The sequence below is a fragment of the Amphiprion ocellaris genome, chromosome 1 (genome assembly GCF_022539595.1).
Source record: "Amphiprion ocellaris isolate individual 3 ecotype Okinawa chromosome 1, ASM2253959v1, whole genome shotgun sequence".
NCBI lineage: Eukaryota > Metazoa > Chordata > Actinopteri > Pomacentridae > Amphiprion > Amphiprion ocellaris.
The window spans coordinates 33,211,781-33,231,909 of NC_072766.1; the positions used below are offsets into that span (position 1 = coordinate 33,211,781).

A 20,129-nucleotide genomic window follows, 5' to 3' on the forward strand; every position below is an offset into this window, starting at 1 on the left:
TGACACCTGAGTTCCTGCAGCTGAGCATTCTGACCCAAGTCCCCTTCAGACATGGGCTATGAACACTGCTGGCTTCATCAATCTGCTAAAATGACAGTATTCTAGTCACTTTTCAATTCAATTTTATTTATATAGCACCAATTACAATTCAGATTGTCTCAAGACGCGTTATAGAACCCAAATGGCCTGAACACTCAGAGCAAGCCCTAAGGCTTTTCCATTAATGTTCCTCACATCTGCATTCAGATATACCCCCCACAGTGCCGGATAAAGCTGTGCTTTCCATGTGGTATTTGTCATTTACATAAGACTAGTCAATACAGTTGATCCTCTGTAGGGTCGTGGGGGGGGGCTGGAGTCTATCCCAGCTGACTTAGGATGAAGGCAGGATTCACCCTGGACAGTGGACAGGTCACCAGTCTATCACAGGGCTACACATAGAGACAAACAACCAAACACTCTCACAATCACACCTGTGGACAATTTAGAATCATCAGTTAAACCCAGCATGTTTTTAGACTGTGGGAGGAAGCAGGAGCATTTGGTAAGAGCCCATACTATACAGGGAGAATGTGCAAACTCCACACAGAAAGATCCCAAGCCAAGATTTAAAGGCAGGATCTTCTAGTTGTGAGGCCACAGTGCTTACCACTGCACCACTGTACCGTTTTTTTCTTAAACAGCAAAACTTAAGCTTAGGGTAATTTACAGTTAAACCTCATTAATTAAGTTCTTGCTATTAGTCTGTTAATATCATAGTGTGTGCCAAAATGTGCACAACTTACTCTACTTGGGGACACTTTTGGATACTACAATGGAAGGAAATAGTCCTCAGCAGTTGAAAATGAAACTGCTATAATGTGTTTGACAGCTCACTTGGCTGACGTGAAGACGTGTATTAAGCATCTATGCAACGATTTCGGACAAATATTGACGCTGAAATGGGGAAAAATCATTCTCTAAATCACTTCAAACAACTCGAAGCACCACTGTTTGTGCCTGTCTATCCATTATTGTTTTAGTTCAAGTCACACTTGTGCCATATTGAAAGTTATAAAAAAAATGTTACTAGGTCCAACTTAATAAGATTGCAGGTGCAAGTTTTACAGAAATGTGACTGAGGTGCAAATTCAGACATAAAACCAACATGTTAAACTTGTGCAACACTAATGGAATAGAGTGCATATCTGAAAGGATGCTTAACTTTCTATCAGCAGCAGGTGATATTTTGCATTTTCTTTCTGATCATGGTGGCGACACAACTGTACCAGGTACTTTATACTTACAACAGTTGTTTGCACTCTGTGCAGATCTGTGCTGAGATCCTCAGACTTTCTCACTGTAGTATTTGAGGCTGAATCTAATAAGTGTATCAAATGGGCCCTATTCAAAGAGGAGTCAGGGGCTATAATCAATTATAATTACTCACAAAAAGTTAAGAGGTCATGCCACTAAGAAAATTTGATTAACACAACTCTCCACATCACCAAAATTGATAATTCAAGTTGCTGTATGTATGTTTTTGACAAAGCAGATTTTGTCATATTTTCAAAACTTCAAAAATAAATCTATGAAAGAACCAAAATGCATGATCGTTTTTTGTGTCAAAGACGTGTTGTCATGATTCCAGAAAATGAAGAGCTGCAGGAATCATTGAAAATTCAAGACTGCCATGGAACACATAGTCTTTACAAGTGTGTGTAAACGTTTGATCACAACTGGATGTGCACTGATGTGCTGCTATACTAGCCTTTCCACCAGACGCTTTACTTGCTGCAAGGATTCGCTCCTATTTAGTTACAAAAGCATTAGTGAGGTCCAACTGTGAACATGGTGAAAGTCTGGCTCATGTTTGCTGTTCCAGTTTTTCCCAAAGGTGCTGGGTGGGATTGATGGCAGGACACACACAGGGCAGCTCTTCCCCATCAAATTGTGAAAACAGTTAATTATGGCTGGACCACGTCTCCCCAGGATGCAAGCAAATAAACAAGCACAGGTGGGGTTCTGAGACATTTGCATGGCTCTTTCTTTCTAATAGACAAACAAAAAACAGCATAAGTGTATTTTTTGCTTTGTTCCAACTCCACCTACTGGCAAGAATTAAGATCAGCCAATGACCCCACTCACTGTTTACTCGGTCTGGAACAGGTTTGTGATAAGTAAAGGTCTTGAATCTTGATGTGTAAGGACCATATGTCACATTGTGGAGATTTGGGAGATGCGTACATTGACTCCTATAAGAGTCTCTGTTTATCAGCAGAAACTACGTTTCGGCTTTATTTTACCTCAGGTTGGAACTAGTGATGGCCATTCTTCAAACAGTTTCCACAAGTGAAAGAACGCCAGCATTATATTTTAACATAAACTTTGATGAAAAATATATATTTTTCAAGATGAAACAAGAGTGAAACTAAACAAGGAGTATACTTTAAAAAATAAAACTGAGAATAAAATAAATAAGAGATTATTTTAAAGACAGACAAATGGACAATTAAACAGCAATGCAGTCTTATTCAATGACCTGCATCCAAGGACCTACTTTTTCTGATAATACAGTAAACAACGGAAGTGTGTCTACCTCTGTGCAACATCACTTGAATGTTAAGTGACTAAAAATTGGATCACCTTGCAGGAAAGAATTTTCTCTTATGAACAATAAAAAACAAATTCTTTAGAAGGACAATAGGACCTAAAGTAGAAACTCAATGCAACAAAAGCAAACACACCTGTAACTGATGACATGCAAGTAAAAAAAATAAATAAAAATGATCACTGAACAAAACTCAGTGCACCTGTGATTTCCAGTTAGCCTAACTGCATGAACATAGTTCACCTGCTAATACCACAATTTTCACAGTTTTGGAAAATTAGTGACCAGAAATTAGGAGGCGTAGAACGAGCCATAGTACCAGTTCAGAGCTGCAGGGCCGTCATTCTGAAATGTCACCACAGACAGTGCACTACTTACACAATCTAGCTCTGAAAAGCAGACAGGCAAGTACTTCAGACTTGGCACAAGGATTATCAGTGGAAATCAGACTTACTAGGACAGCTCAGATAGTGTACAGTAAAGTGCATGATGCCAACCTCCAGGGACAGCAATAAAAATTGCTCTCCACTGCAAAAGTGCAAAGTTAAACTTTGTTGAAGAACAGGAAAAGAAACTTGATGAATACTGAGAACACATTAATTGGTCAGATGTGACCACAAATAAATAGTTCAGCTCTGACGGGGTCAAGATGTTTGGCATAAACCTGAGCAGGACAAACACAGTGAATGCATAGGCCTGACATCCAACCATCACTGTGGAAGTGTGACCGTATGGAGCTGCATGAGTGCAAAAGATGTGGTCAGATGACATTTATAGATCACAAATTGCAAATGCCTGTGGACATACAGTACCTTGAAAAAGTATTAAAACTGAATTGAATTGAACTGATAAATGTCAATGATTTTGTCTGACATCTGTTCTTAATTCTCTTTAGAACATGGCATCATGTGCTGCTTTTTGAGACCCTTTAACTACTTCACAGTGCCAGACAGGTTCTATTTAGTGATGTTTAGATTCAACAAGCCTGGCTGTAGTCATATGAGGGTGTGGATGGTGAAACTGAACCCAGTCGGCAAATGAATTTGGTCATTTAGTAGATTGGTAGCTAAGGTGGCAATTACTTTTTCACATCAGGCAAGAAGGGCTGAAGAAGTACAGCATTTTTCTTTCAAAGAATAAAATGATCATCTAAAAACTGCATTTTGTGATTTCTTGAGTTATCTTTGTCTCTGTAAAATTAGTTTCATGATCTGAAATATTTAAGTGTGACAAATATAGAAAAATATTTTCTGGCAAATACTTTTTAAGGCACTGTATGCCTGTGGTTGAAAAATCGTAGGACATCTTTCCAGAAATATGTGCAATGTTGGTATTCACCATGCTGAGAAGGATTAAGTCTGTCATCAAAAATAAAGGTTGTGAAATACTGAAAAAATAAGTTTTGAATTCTAGTAATGAAAGGTGTACTGACTTCAGCTGCGTTGAGTGCCTACTGTGCGGCCTGTATTTTTAATATAATGAAATGAAACTTTCAATTTTTAATGCAGCATGAAAGAACTTAGTTCAACTTAAAAGTAATGCAATTACTGTAATTCTGAATGATTTGACATTTAAATATATTATTGCACAGGAGCGTAGTCACTTCTGTTGTCAAAGCTTCACAAAAATCCTAATCCTTGCTGCATTAAATGACCAATGAAAGCACTTTATGAAAGCTCTTAATAAACAACCAATCTATTAATCACATACATTGCAACATGACACTCTCTTGGAGTGGAAAACCTTCAGTGAATGACTGAGTTCATTTCCTGAGGCTGCTGTTTCCAACAGCTGGCAGGAAATGACAGGGAAAGGAAGCACAATACAGTGCATACAGTACAGCGGCTGCCTTTCCTTCGTCTATCTGCCTTTCAGTGTGTATGTCTCTCACTCCTACATTCACCATCATAACACACTGGCTTGCAGAGACACACACAGAGTAATGTAATGCTTTGTCAGGCAGTCTGTACAGTGCCATCATGTGGTTAAATGGAATATGATGTTTTCCATATAAAATGCTGCTTTGTGTGTATATTTCTGTGAGAAAGTTGCATGTGTGGGCTTCTACCCCTCTCCAATTACTTGTTACAGCTGTTGGATAATAATGGAGAGCTAATCAAGCCCAAGCCTGGTGGGGTTTACACGCTGGTGATACACCATTATCTTCCCCCTTGATCACAGTCTAGTAAGAGGCTAGGAATGATGACTCCCACATGGCTGAAACACACAGTGATTCCGTGCTTCTATAAAAGGAAAATTTTTTTTCCGTCTTGCCTGCCACTAGTTCAACTTTCTGCTTAGTCATCAAGCTTCTTGGTGGAATGCACTGAAATCCCTGGAGAAACAAGCTGACCATTTCACCATTACTAACAATCACAGTTAGTAATGATGAATTAAATAAAGAGAAACTTGTCTAGTAAGCGTGTTCTATAATGTGTCAATCTGTGGTGAACACTCTAATTTGCTGCATTCAAAGATTGCAACACATGACCAGAATAAAGAGAAGTGAAAAGGTAGAAAGTAATAGAGAAAGAAGTAATAGTGTGTGCTATATGTATTAAAGCCACTGTCCATTCTGATCTATTAGGCCGATAATGTCAGAAACAAGATGAAGAACATACAACATATGGGGGATGGTGGGTGGGGGTGCTGACAAACAAAACAAAAAAATTAAACGCTGAGCTCCAATTGGTGTTCAACTTGCAAGTCAAGTCAGTCTTAATTTAGCTCAGTTTTGTTCCAGAGCATCACGTGAGCAGAGACACCAACAAACTCCACAGCTTACCGCAGCAACAAATAGTAGCAAAACTGTGCAAGTGTCCTGACTGAACTGGTGAGATAAAACCCCTGAACACCATGACCATCTGCAGAAATATGAATGTCAATCAGGTTTTTATTGATTTTAATTATTTTCTACACTGTAGATTAATACTGAAGACATCCAAACTATGAAAGAACACATGGAATTATGTAGTAAACAAAAAGTGTTATACACTCCCGAATAGGTTTCATATTTTAGATTCTCTAAAGTAGCCTCCTTGTTGCTTTCATTACGGCTTTGCACACTCATGCCATTCTCTGGATGAGCTTTAATGAGGTAGTCACCTGAAATGGTTTTGAATTTACAGGTGTGCCTTGTCAAGAGTCAATTTGTGGAATTACTTGCCTTCTTAAAGTGTTTGAGATCATCAGTTGTGTTGTACAGAGGTAGGGTTAGTACACATTTGACAGCCCTATTTGACTGCTGTTGTAATCCATAGTATGGTAAGAAGGTGTGTCCAAACTTTTGACTAGTACTGTATGGTAATATAGATGCTGTGTTTTTAGGTAAGTAAAGAAATAAAGTAAAATAAAAATAAAAAACTATAAAAACATAGACAGATAAAGTAATAACTGTAGAAACAGTAGATTTTTTTGTTTCTTAAATATTTTAGACCTTACTTTGGCTACTTTGCTGTAATAATAGCACAAATTAAGGTGACTGCGAGAGGACAATCACACAATTTTTACTGTTAACCTGGTAATCAGTCAATTCAGCAACAGTAGGTGAACTGAGAAATAAGTTAGACTCATGATTCATTAGGACAAATGCTTCAGGATGTAAGAAGACTTTCATGCATTTAACTTTCATGACCAATGGTGCATGCAGAGAGCAGTAAATAGGTGTTTGCAGCAAACTGTTTATTTGAAACTAACATGAGTAAAATGCATTCAGGAACCAATAAGCAGAATCACAATTTGTTATTGATTTCTTTGGAACCAGTGCCAAGTTTGAATCAATTCTCTATGCCAAATGCTACCCTCGAGTAAAAGTAAAGGATACATCAAAATCCTTCCGATTCATATTCTGGGAGTCCTGGGGACCAACCCATCCAATAAATGACAGATATTTCAGTCTGAACTAAAGCCGTCAATCATTTAGCACCACAGTAGCAAAAAAAAAAAAAAAAAAAAAAAACTATTCTCCAAGTCATATTTCAAAAATAAAATACACAATTTGTGCTTACAATATGATGTGAACATATTACATGTCTAAAACTGTAAGTTTCACCTTTAATAAGTGTCTTAAATCAGTCAATGCAATGATGATGATAAAAGTGCAATTTACCAGTTAAATATGTACAATTCAACATTTCTGGTACTAGTGAGTATCAAAACAAACATCCTATGGAACAGGTCCAACTTTTAGACCTTAGCAGCGCAAATGCCCAAGTTTTAAGTATTGACACTCCCCATGTCCAACTGCAATCGAATACAGGAATATTATACCCAAAGTAATACAGAGCAAATTAGTGCTATCAGATACTGGCATTAAATAAGTCTGTATCTGTGCAACCAGGCCAATAACATGCAGCTGTGGCTATTTTCAAATCCATCTCCAGCGAGCTAAATAAGGAGCTGTGATGCTCAATCAAGTGCAGATGGTCTTATTGACAGCTCATCTTAAATCTACCTAAAAACAACTTTTAACACTCAAAATCTGTTATGAACCAAACAGCTACTAACAAAAGCCAGATATACAAGAATCTATGACAATCTGTCACAAACATCAAAATAAATTCAGTCAACTATCAGGACACGAGGGGAATATAAAGTCAGCTGACAGTGCTGTTTACAGAGATGACTAACTCAAATCAAGAACGCACACAGAAATTGTATAAATGATTATCAGACAAAGACTGTAAACATGTGTAAAGTTGCTTAGCCAGAACACATAATTATCAAGCTGAATCAAGGGAGAAAGGTATGTAGGAAGACGCACGAGTTCCAACAGAAACTTGGAGGACAGTGAGAGGGCTGTAACATTAAGAACTGGGAATCTAGATTTGAGTGAAAATGTAGGTCACAAGTCTTAAGAGTGAGGTATGCAGAAGAGAAACACATGTGGGGTAGTAGCACCACTGTAATAATGTAAAATAATGGTGTCTCATGGCCTGCTGTGGATCAGAGTGATTCATACTTGCTGAATTTACCCATAATTGATGGTAATAAAGGACTGACTTGAACTGTTGAATGTGTGATTCAGTTTCTACCAGTGTAATCTGTAGCTGCAGCTCACTGTTAATGGCACAGATTAAGAATTTTAAGCTTAGTAATTGGATATTTTTTTCACAACAGAGCTTTGCAAGCAGATGATTTCTCTCCTTTCATTTGTATGTGCATATTCTTGTACTGGAGCTTTAAGCAAATAACTTTATTTTTATCTTACTGTCTAACAGTTGTTCATCTTTTGTATTTATGTTCCAGTTCGGAGTGTTTTATTCCCTTTTAAGCCTCAGAAGTGTCCTTCTGCCAGACACCTAGCATTATCTATGAGAAAACCCAAGAAGTTTTACTTCCTTGAAAGCCCAAACTACAACTGTTGCTAATTCTACTTTGTGGAAGTTACAAGACTGGAATCAAATTTGAAATCAATTCCCAGATCTCCAGCTCTGGCCAGTAAAACACTGAACAACAGCCACAATTACTCAATGACCAAAAAGAAGAAATAGACATATTTACCTAGGACATTTCCTGCAGGGACCTCTTCCAGGTCTTCTAGCTCTCTGCCCATCAGCAGGTAAATGCTTTCCATGGAACAACAGGACAGGTGAGGTACCTCAAACACACAATCTGATGCACTACATCCCTCTGGAACCTGGCAGAGATGAGAGAAGGAATGAACCTGAGAAGCTAACTGGCTGACAAAGGGTGCAATATTTAGAGCCAGTACATTAATGGCGAGGTTGGAATTATATATTCCATCCAGATGACTGAAATAGAAACAGTAAATTTCACAGTTTGTCTAATGTCACTGCTGTGGCTCAGAGGTGGCTTAGATGATCTATAATGCCTGTGTTACCACCAAGGTCATCATGTACTCTTAAATGATCAAAAATGAAATTTAAATACAGCATTTGCAATCATTGTATATATTTTTTTATATCTATAGATTATATGCTTTAATAACTAAAATTGGTCACAATCTGTACAAAGCACTATTTGTATAAAGCAGTCTTACATAACATGGAACCAGAGTGGGAGTGTCAGCTGTTACATTGAAAAGTTGAGTGAGTACAGCAAGACAGCTTGAGGTCTTTTACTCTGGGCAGTGAGACCTGCTTAGTAAGGTTTTCTGTATAAGCATTATTGATGTGCATACACTTCCACTTTACATTTCCTGAGAAGGTCTGGTGAGAACAACTTTTGGATTTCTATTAGTAAAACTTGAATGAGCTTCTTTAGTGATGGAGCACTTTTCAGTAATTGCAACAAGTTTGACAAGCCAGAACATCTCTTGTTGCTGCTTTGTCCAGCTGTAGGTCAGCTCTCTTTGATACGTGAGCACTGGTAAGGATTCTTAACTCAGAGCAAAAAACTGCTGCTCCACTGTTCCCCAGTACACCACAGTCACCAAGGCGTTGTGCTGGAGGTATCTAGATTTTCTATATCAGAGACCTTAGTCTCCTTTTAACCCATTTGTGACAATTTAATAAACTGAAACCCAAAACTTGCAGACTGGGCTAAAAAGCATGTTCTATTTGTTATAAAAGAGGCAAAATTCCACCATTTATCAGAATCTGAATCTATAAAAACAGACAGTCCTCAATCGAATCATGGATGGAGTGAAACAAAAGTCAAATATCACTAATCCGAAGCTCAGAAATGAAAGATGTACTGACTTTAGTTGCATTGAACTCCTACTGTGGAGCCTGTGTCTTTACTTTAGAAAAGCAAAAACATTTTGTCCTTTTATTTTTTATTATTATTTTTATTTGACAACAGCAAATACCCTACTTTTCAACTTAGAACGCATTAGTTTGAATCAATTTACATTAATATATGCAAATGTGTTAATACAGAGTGCAAATATGTGCACTTTACTGAGAAAATCTGTGATGAATAAATTACAAAAATAGTTTTTGATTGTGTTTTGATTTACTAATCATTCACAGTTGTAATAATGCTCCTAATCTGATAGATATTTGTGTGCACTCTGTGATACTAGAAGGCAAATATACACAAAAGGTTCAGTAATGCTTGGTGTAACTTGCTGTCAGTCACTAGAATTTGATTTCTCCTGGGTCCATTATAATACCTGTCAGTCTGTGTCACATCACTCTGTGCCTCTTGCTTTGCAATAAGGTAGTGTTAGCATAAAGCAAAACAGCTTGAGAGCATCAATCGTTTCTTCTTGTTCTGGACCAACTGATCCAATCTACAGTTATGAAACAGACCAAAAAAATATTGTGGAAATCCTGCCACTTTCTCTGAAAAAAAGAAGATATTAGGGGCAGGAGCAGTTCTGTTTCACCAGGCCATACAAAGATATGCATCTTACAGTAAATACTGGTATATCGAAGTAAATATTATAACATGTCGTATAAATATGTGAAGAAGTTGCCAATTTACAGCATGTGCTTTACACGAACAGAAGAGACATGTGGAGCAGGTACTGTTAAGGCTGACAGATTACTGTGGGTTTACCATGCTTAGGCCCAGGCCGGGGTCATACTTCGGTCCCAGTACGAACACCCTCTGTCCTTTCTTGACTACGCCACTGTAGACCCGGGCAAATGCTATAAAAGTCTCTTTCAGCTCTTCTTCCTCCTCTGGCTTTGAGTCTTTTACAGTCAGACTTTCCATCATGACTGACAAGAGAGAAACAAGAAAAACAAGAAAAACATAAAACTGAGTCCCAGTGAACCATCTTACTTCTATATTCTCTGACACCATATTTCTCTTGTTATTTCACACGTTTTTCTATCTTAAACATTTAAGAATTTTATTTGCAAAGACATAATGAACACCCCTCACCCCTTAGTACAAAAGTCTAAAAGCCAATGTGTGTCCCTGCTGGTTGGGTTTGACTGACAGTGCTACTGTCCTACAGACTGAATGCAGTAATCAGTATTTTACATCTCTGAGCATTACAGTGCTATACAGTGCTTTTATAGAGATATAAAAAGATGAGCAGTGAGATATAGAGATTGGTTGGCAAGAGATGAGTTTACCGGTGTTGAGTCCTGCAGGTTGGCTTTCTTGTGACATACTCTCTGAGTGGGCGAGCTCTTTGTGGCTCTCTGCTGCTGTCTGATCAGCTGCCATCCTGTCAGCATGTCTTTGTCTAGCCAGCTCCCTGCGCTGCACAATCTCTTCCTGGGTCAACGGCCTGGACACACACACAAGTCAAAAACCTGGTTTGGAGATCTTATTATTAGCGGTACAAAAGTACTACCTTCAAAAAGTCCCATTTAAATAAACCAAGACGATACGATATCTGTTGTGCTTATTTTCCAACTCTCGCTTTAAGTCAGGTACTTTATATTGGACCATATATGATACATACAAGTCTAACAAGTAACACAGCATCACTGTACTGGACAATCAGTGAGCAGGACTTCTTCTCAGCACCTGAAACATTTTGTCTGCCTCTTTAATAGAACCATTTTTAAAACCTGGACTCTGTTCAGTAGACATTTTTGAGGTAATACTCCAGATAATCGACTTTAAGCTCAGGGGCAAGCTGTAAAAACAGAACGTAATCAGTGCTGCATTAGATTTCCTACATGACCTATGTGTGCAGTGTGTTCTGTGTGTGTATGTGTGTTATGGTTGGGGTGGTAGCATGTGTGTGCGTGTGCTTACCCTCTTCAAAAAGACCACAGCGGCTATAGCAGCCCAGATGCTCACAATAGGCCTGAGTAATGGCATTGGGTATGGAGTTCAGTTCCATGATGACAAACCACTTAAAAAAGCCCATAATTTGCCCCTGACAACAGCAGCAACCCAGCTGACTCTCCGAGACTGATTGCACCTTTCTTCAGCATAAATTAGACATAAATGGGGCCACAGCCTGAAATCAGGATTCTAACAGGAAACCACAAAAAAGTAAAACCCAGTGGATGATGGCCTGACCTTAAGAACCCATAACTTATAACTTACTAGCTTAAAACTGCAGGAGTCAGCTTTCTCAGTAAAGCTCACTGCTCTTAGGATATTTCTTTCACATAATCAAAAATAGCAAGCAAATCAAAAGCAGACAGTTGCTTAAGTGAAGGTTATCCGTTTAATGTGATATCTGTTTCAACCCAGAATTGCTCAAACATCTAAGAAAACAGTTGCTGTGTGATACATATCATGCTTCATGCATCCCATCAAGTTTTTTTCCTCAAGAGGTCAAATGACTCGCTCACTGGTAATAATGGGAATGCCAGGACTGGGTTTCTGGCCTCGCCTGCTGCGGTTATGAAGTAATGGCTTCCAAACACTAGAGCTGGGCAATCACAACCACAAGCAGACCTTGAAATATTGTGAAAACTGAGAAAAAAGTGTGCTGGAAAATTAAACAATATACTGATATTAGAACCGTCAGCGAAGCCCATTTTATCGCTTTTTACTGCTGAAGGATTTTGACTGAACATGACTTCTTTCCAGTTTAGTAAAAAATTAAGCAAGTTAGGTTATATCATTACAGACAATATTGTTTTTTTTTGTTTTGGTTGTGCTCTCCCCAACAGCTATTTTAACCTGGCTGATGGGTAAACCATTTCTGTTTGGACTGCATATCTGTAGTGGCACGAGCAGGGAAACCACTAAATGTAAATATTATTTCTATAAGTCAGGATCAATCCTAATGCCTGGCCATTACAGGGCAGGCCATAGTTCTTGTGGCTTTAGTTGTCACAGATTTACAAAAACACATGAAGGCTTTATGTGCATATGCAACTTGAATTTGGTTACACTCATGGCATTTACAGGATATGTTCACATATCAGAGAATACTCTGTAGTTTTGAAGAAAAGCCATTAATAGGACAAACAGAATATTGCATTCTGTTTCCTGCTCACAGCAGTTTGTATGCATTACTCTTTCACTTGAGTTTATGGAATGCTTACAGTCATCACACAGCAACAGGGTTGATATGCATATCTCTAATTAAAGAAAGCCACTGGTTATACAGTACACAGGTGGCAGAACAACAGCAACTCTGGTAATTTCTTTTTAGTGCATTTCTCTTTTCAGCAGAAGATTGGACCATTGGTAGAGGGGGTTTGCTTTGCTGTTGCTGTTGTTTTTGTATTTATTTTAGAATTCCTTGTCTGCCATTCTGCTGTTACAAATCAAATCTATTTTGTGGCAAGAAAACTCTGCAATCCTAGGAAAAAAGTGTAAAGAAAAAAAGTGTAAAGAAATTAAATTCACCCCAATACGCCATCAATGTATCTCTCAGTCCGAAATGTCAGTTACTAGTTACTACTGACAGATGACAATAATTCATGGTAAATTGAAACTTATTCTATGTGCATATATAGTAAAATTTCAACTATGAATACAAAAATCTACATTCCCAATTTTAAAAAACTGCAACACCTTATGGAGAAAATGCTACGATTGTTTGTATTTTATACATGTTTCTGAAGGTATTCATAGGTTCATACATATTAGTAAAATGATCCTCCCTATGTCCTAAATCTTGCATGGTAGTATTTTTTATCATGGGTCATTTCATCTGAAATAAGAGCTTAACCAGCTTTCACTGATCCATTTCCAGGGTTGATGATATCTCAGTTAAATGAACTGTTAACTGCAGAGTGTTGGGTCATGCTTGCAAACAGCTTGTTTGTGAACCACTCCTCTGTAGGCAGCTGTAGATATGGACTGCCACAGAAATGTCAGCAATGCATATGTGTGCCTGCTGCAGGTAGTGGGTAAAAGACAATAGAAACTCTCGCTAGCTCATTAGCAGAGATATTGGAAAGGCTTTTTCCCTCCTGGCTCACATTTTGAGATGACCTTTCTCTCCCTCTCATGCTTTACCTTTCATCACTTTCTCTTTCACACATCTTTATCTCCTCTTCCCCATCCTCTAACCCGTCTCTGACAGCCTAACTGCCTCTCCATTCCTCTGTCTGCCATCATTTCCCTAGAAATGCAATAGTAGAGTCTGCAATCAGGATCCAGCACTGTTACATGAGGGGGAAGGATAAAGAATCTTTCTACTCTACATCAAAGAAGCTGGTGATCAAGAAGTTGAAAAAGAGGCAAAGGCATGGAACATGCACTGATCGGGCATACCCTTATGACCACTGACAGGTGAAGTGAAAAACATCGATTATCTCTTCATCATGGCACCTGTTAGTGGGTTGGATATATTAGGCAGCAAGTGAACATATTGTCCTCAAAGTTGATGTGTTAGAAGCAGGAAAAATGGGCAAGTGTAAGGATTTGAGCCAGTTTGACTAGACGAATGGGTCAGAGCATCTCCAAAACTGCAGCTCTTGTGGGGTGTTCCTGGTCTGCAGTGGCCAGTATCTATCAAAAATGGTCCAAGGAAGGAACAGTGGTGAACCAGAGACATGGGTCATGGGCAGCCAAGACTCACTGATGTATGTGGGGAGTGAAGGCTGGTCCGTGTGGTCCGATCCAACAGATGAGCTACTGTTGTTCAAATTGCTGAAGAAGTTAATGCTGGTTCTGATAGAAAGGTGTCAGAATACACAGTAGATCACAGTTTGTTGCGTATGGGGCTGCATAGCTGTAGACCAGTCAGGGTGCCCATGCTGACCCCTGTGCACCACTGAAAGCACCAACAATGGGCAGGTGAGCATCAGAACTGGACCATGGCGCATTGGAAGAAAGTGGCCTGGTCTGATGAATCACATTTTATTTAATACTACGTGGAAGGCCGGGTGGGTGTGTGTTGCTCATCTGGGAAACGTATGGCACCAGGATGCATTATGGGAAGAATGCAAGTCGTTGGAGGCAGTGTGATGCTTTGAGCAATGTTCTGCTGGGAAACCTTGGGTCCTGCCATCCATGTGGATGTTACTTTGACACATACCACCTACCTAAGCTTTGTTGTAGACCGTGTACACCCTTTCATGGAAACAGTATTCCCTGATGGCTGTGGAATCTTTCAGCAGGATAATGCGCTGTGCCACAAAGTAAAAACGGTCCAGGAATGGTTTGAGGAGCACAACAACGAGTTTGAGGTGTTTACTTGACCTCCAAATTCTGGTTGCATGTGCTGGACAAACATGTCCGAGCCATGAAGACCCCACGTCACAACTTTCAGGACTTAAATTACCTGCTGCTAACATCTTGGTGCCAGATACCACAGCACACCTTCGGGGTCTGGTGGAATCCATGCCTGGACAGGTCAGGCATGGACTCCACCACCGTGTGATCACCGTCTCCCCACTGTTACCTAAGTGGCATTCTTAGGTACTCCAGCTAATTCACAACATATCCTTTGTCTTATCTAATATATTTTTAATTTGCTAAATTATTGATAGTAACTAATTGAATAACCAATAATCATTACTATCCTTATCACACATAGACACAAAGATGCACAATTACCTCGGTTTGTACTTAGGCAAGGCCTTGGTGTCCACAGCAAACATCTTGGACACAAACACGATAACTGGAGCATTGTCCTCACTTGAACACTGCAGGAATGCTGGAAAACACCCAAGTAGGGGGGACAAAAAAACATTCAAATGCACATCTGAACTCACCACTACTCACCTTATAAGAACTGCTTGAACAAACAGCTTCCAATATACAACAGACGTTAAAATATTTTATCCCATCATGCTATTCATTCAAAAACAATTAAAATTACAGACAACATGCACCACTTGGCATATTTTAAGTGGACAATAGATATGAGATTTTTTCACACTGCTAAATGCCTTATGACTATAGAGGGACACATACCAAGGACTCCTAAAATATCTTCTACATCATGCTGATCAGTTGAATGACCCATATAGCTATACAACATAATCCAACAATGATAGCAAATTAATCATTTGAAATGCCGCAGCAAACAATTGAACACTAATATATACATAGTTATTAATTTTAGGGTCATCTGTTTCTATTTTGACCTCTTTAAAAATTGAGAGGAGTAGCAGAGCAGTTGAAGTCAAAGATGATAATTGCTCTTTAATAATGTTGTTCCCAAATTAAACATTCATTACACATCACTTTTCTTGCTAAGAGACAAAAACCTTTCTATCATATTTAAAACTGTAACACACATCCTAAAATCTTTCCACATCATCTATAAATTAATTTTCCATAGGTAGGAGTGATTGAAATTTATACATTTAATAAATATGTTTTCACTCTTCAGTCTTTCATAAACTAAAAAAAAAAGATTCTTTGCAACAAGGATCAAGATTTTTGGCTATAATCCTGACAAAAATTGTTTTAAGTTCTTCTCTTCAAATTAATGAAAGTCTAGAATGTTGAGACTGCACCATAACAGTAAGGCTTAAGTAAGCTCTAAGTCAAAAGATGTCAAAAAATACTCTGTTAAGGTAAGAAGAACTGTAGACTTGGGAAATTTTAATGACTAAATAGCATTTTGATCAAGTATCAGGGTAAATCTAGCTAATTTAATCTGTTTCTGAAAGGCAGTCTATTGACTTTTTCTGAATTTCATGGAGATTTTGGGTCGGATCTGTGGCTATTTATTGATGTACATCTCTAATTTGGTTCCGTTTTTTAAGCAGGCAGGGTAATATTCTTCACAAATAGTGACTTACCTTTGTTTGTAAAATTTCTGAAGGTTTCTTTAAGTCATTACTACAGATCTACTGTATCTGTACCTGTTTTCAGTTTTTGCGTCTGTGCAGGCAATGAGTCAAATCGGCGCGCTCCAACGCTCATTAGTTTCTCTGCCCTCTCTGATGCCATGTCTAACGGACTAGGAAGCTTCTCACACACCATCGCTGCAGTCTGGGTTAAAGAAAATTAGACATAAAATGGAAAAAGATATAGGAAGTGAAAGCAGATTCTGGCTTCTGTTCCTGAAACTTTCAGCTCATATCATAAAATAAAGACAGAGGACAAAGGATACAGAGGACAGCCTGGGATACAGGTAACCACTGGCTGCAGATGGCAGACAGGAGGACTTTGGGGTCAGAGTGACGCAAGTCCCTGGCCATCACCTTTATCCCAAGTGATGCCACCACCTTCTCCACCTTTTCCTTGTCTCTGGTCACAGACAGAAAAAATGCATTTACAGGAAAACCTCGAGTCATGGTTAGTAACACATTCTGACTGGTTTGTTTTCTATTCCAGCTACTTTGTGGAAATATCATGACCTCAAAAGCGGCAAATAACAACCTAGGACTAAGCACTGGTGTTGTTTTGAGAAAGGAGTATTGGTCATACCGGGAAGCGGCAGTAAGTTTATTCACATTTGCTGGTGATGTAGTGACCACTTGCAGTATTAGCAGGGGAACTGCTACAGCTGGTGAGGGAATTGCTAACCCACAAATCAGCTGTGCAATGGCAATGTGCTACTGCTAGTAAGTAACAAAAGCTCTCTCAGCTAGCTGACACATTACCTGAATAGAACTGCTGGGGTTCTAGCATCGTTGGGGTTTATAAAACTTTGCTAATCAGCAATAAATTATTGTTTGTTGTGTGTTGGACTCTCTGACTCTCTGTTTCCTCAAACATCAGCACATTTCCTATTGGCAAATATGGATGGTTAAGATTTAAACAGTACCATTACTTTTATCAATACTGCTTATCATTCTGGTACTTTAACAATATTTTTGTTGGTACTTTTCAATTGTTTCTGTTTGTTTTGTTTTTTGAGGGGAAAACTCATTAAGGACAGTTCTCAGGAGTTATCTCATCAGCAGGAAATATAAATAAAATCAGACGAATAACATAGGTAGCAAATTTACCCCTCCACATATACGATCACCTAGTACTGTCATTGCATTAGTTATATAATGACCCCCTGTACGACAGTATATGTTCACATTTAACACCACATTGCAAAAGATCATCACTTAACTAAGAAAGCAATAAAACTCTTTAACCCACCTCCTAGTGACAACTGCATCATATAAACTCCAAATGTTATCCAGCACAAACTGCACAAACAGTGGCTTCTTTCCTTTGGCCTGCAGGAAAGAGGGACACACAAAATACACATGAGAATGAATGCAAGAAACAATAGTAAAGTTATGACAGCTGCACCAGTATAAGTCAAACAGATTATGTTATTCTCAAAGGACAAGTGACTTTAGCCTGAACAGGTTCAAAGGACAATGACTTAAAGGGTAATTTCGAGTCCTGGACAGTGAATAATATTCAATGAATTGTGCAACCCCAGCTCACTGTCAGATTTTGCCCATATAAAAATATTAGTCATCTATGAGCTTGAGCGTGAGCTAATCAGTCACCTAAATTGTTGATGATCTGATTTGAGTGTTGATATCTTTTGATAAGCTATTTAAACCTGTAGTTCTCAAACAACTTGAAAATCGCCTGCTTGATTCCTGATCCAAACATGTAAAATAAAAGGAGCAATTATCAACTTTCAAATAATGGTCTTCGCATGCAGGGTTGTGCTTCCTGCCTTCAAAACTTTGCATTTTTGTTTTTGATGGATTGTTATCACACAAAGGACAGAGGAAGTTCAGTCTGCACTAAGTATGCACAGACCAATATAAAGACCAGGGAACTAGAACAAAAAAGGGCTCATCTGTACAAAGAGAACCACAGCAAAGAAAATGGGATATCAAGTACAGCAGTGTAAAAAGTTCTGAAGAACAAAGAACCTAATAATGGATTTCAAAATAATCACAGCAAAAGTCACTCACAGAAATCAACTGCAGCTGATGACAGAGAAATTCTTGTGTGTGTAGAACCCCTAAACAGTTGTCAATGACATCACTATATGTGTCATCATATGTGTCTGGATAGCACATATTTGAAAATATCACAGTTCCTCCAGGAATTCGTGATGTTGCGATCGCACCAATTCACGCGAATTCAACCAATCTCCGAGAATTCTGCGCGACCTTGCAATTTTGTCCAATCACTGCAACTTTTCCGACATTTGGGCCAGTCTCCCGTGAGTTCCACCAATCATAGCAGTCTCAGCGCAAATGTAATGCATGCAGGTCACTGAATTCACTTCCTTGTTTGTGGTTTGAAAATCAAGACGTCCGACTCTAATGTCTCTCATTTACCAACAAAACTTACTGCTGAAGACCGTGCAAAACAATTCCCTGATGTTCTTCACGAAAGCAGAGGTAAACTATTTTGCACCCGTGCAACAATGTGGTGGAATACAAAAAAAATAAATAAATCAGCAATTGATGAACACTTTTCTACCACGAAACATATTAGGAGAATGGCTGAAATGAGCGGACCACATATCAGACAAATCACCGTAATGGAAACTGTTGCATCCAGATCTGTTGGAGCACTGAAGGAATGAAGGGAAGTTAGATTAATTATTCCGCCAAGGAACGCGGTGGAGTTGGCAGACATGAATCATTCCTCTGTTAGCAACATTACTCAAAAATGGACTAAGGGATTTGGATGTAATTTTCAGGGAAGATCAGAAATGACACAATGACCAAGTGATTAGATTTTGGCAGTGATGCGACTTATGGTCTGGATCCATGGATTTGTAAAGGATTTCCCATTGAGGTAGCAGCACGGCGTCTGATAGCGGCACGGTTACCATGACAACAAGTGAACACTACATTAGCGGCCTGCTAACGATCACATGATTGCAATCCCACTACAAATGCACCGCTGTGGACTTATCGGAAATGATACAAGGAGCAATTGATTAAATTGTGGGGGTGTTTCTGAGTCCCATCATTTCCTGCCACCCACTAGATATTTAGGTCACGCGTTTGGTATCCGTACATAACGTACACATGCATAACACACGCCTGTGTTCAGCACAAGGTCAGGGAATGAACAGCCTTGGAGTACTGCGCTCTCTGAGTGTTTTTCTTGTTAATCGACGTGACAAGCCATTAGCGTGTGTGAATACATGTGTACTAGCAAGTGAAATTACCTTTTTAAGCCCCTGACAGATATGTCCAAATGTGATTCAGTCAATAGTAAATGATCATTTAATGGCTTAAATCTACCAACCACTTCATGTTAAACTAGTATCTGGCTACTGTTAACTTCCCCACCGTGTTATGCGAGTTTTTGTGTAAATGGGTTGGAGCCTATTAAAGAATTATTTTCTGAATAAATATTGTCAATTAAAATGTTGAAACATCTTCTAAAAGCTGAAAAAATGCAACTTCTTAGCAATTGTCACTGTCTCCCGCAATTTCATCACAACAAATATGCTTAAAACATTACAACTTAAATCGCAATTTTTTAGAAAAGCTGTCAGGAATTCAAGCATTTTAGGCCGCAACAATCTCGAAAAACACCTGCAAAATCCTGGAGGGACTGAAGAGGTCAAAAGCCAAAATACAGCCATACTGCTAGATGCAATCCCCTTTTCAGCAGCTTGTTTGTTTGTTTTTAACACTAAACAAGATCACCTTATGAGCATATATACTGTATATAGCATATGAGCATGATGGCCACTGCTGCGATATAAAGTCAAGTGGGAAGATGGGACTACACCAAATGAGCTGATGAATGTATGCCAAACAAAGCAGCTCAGTTGAGGGGATACTTCTGATCTCTTTATAGCCTTTCTTTGACAGTTAAAATAAACGTCTAAAACACATAGGAGATAGTTGGGAATACCATG

General features: G+C 38.7%; 1 protein-coding gene across 1 annotated transcript in view; it reads right to left on the reverse strand.

The window, feature by feature from the left end:
- Positions 1-20,129, reverse strand: part of efl1 (elongation factor like GTPase 1) — a 66,516-nt gene that overhangs the window by 37,583 nt on the left and 8,804 nt on the right. Inside the window, exons 9-15 of the mRNA XM_023264135.3 lie at positions 17,429-17,508; positions 16,446-16,582; positions 16,195-16,317; positions 14,936-15,035; positions 10,585-10,742; positions 10,058-10,221; positions 8,093-8,228 (exon numbers count right to left, since the gene is read on the reverse strand). Of these exons, the coding sequence (XP_023119903.2) occupies positions 8,093-8,228; positions 10,058-10,221; positions 10,585-10,742; positions 14,936-15,035; positions 16,195-16,317; positions 16,446-16,582; positions 17,429-17,508 (898 nt within the window). The remainder of the gene's footprint in view (positions 1-8,092; positions 8,229-10,057; positions 10,222-10,584; positions 10,743-14,935; positions 15,036-16,194; positions 16,318-16,445; positions 16,583-17,428; positions 17,509-20,129) is intronic.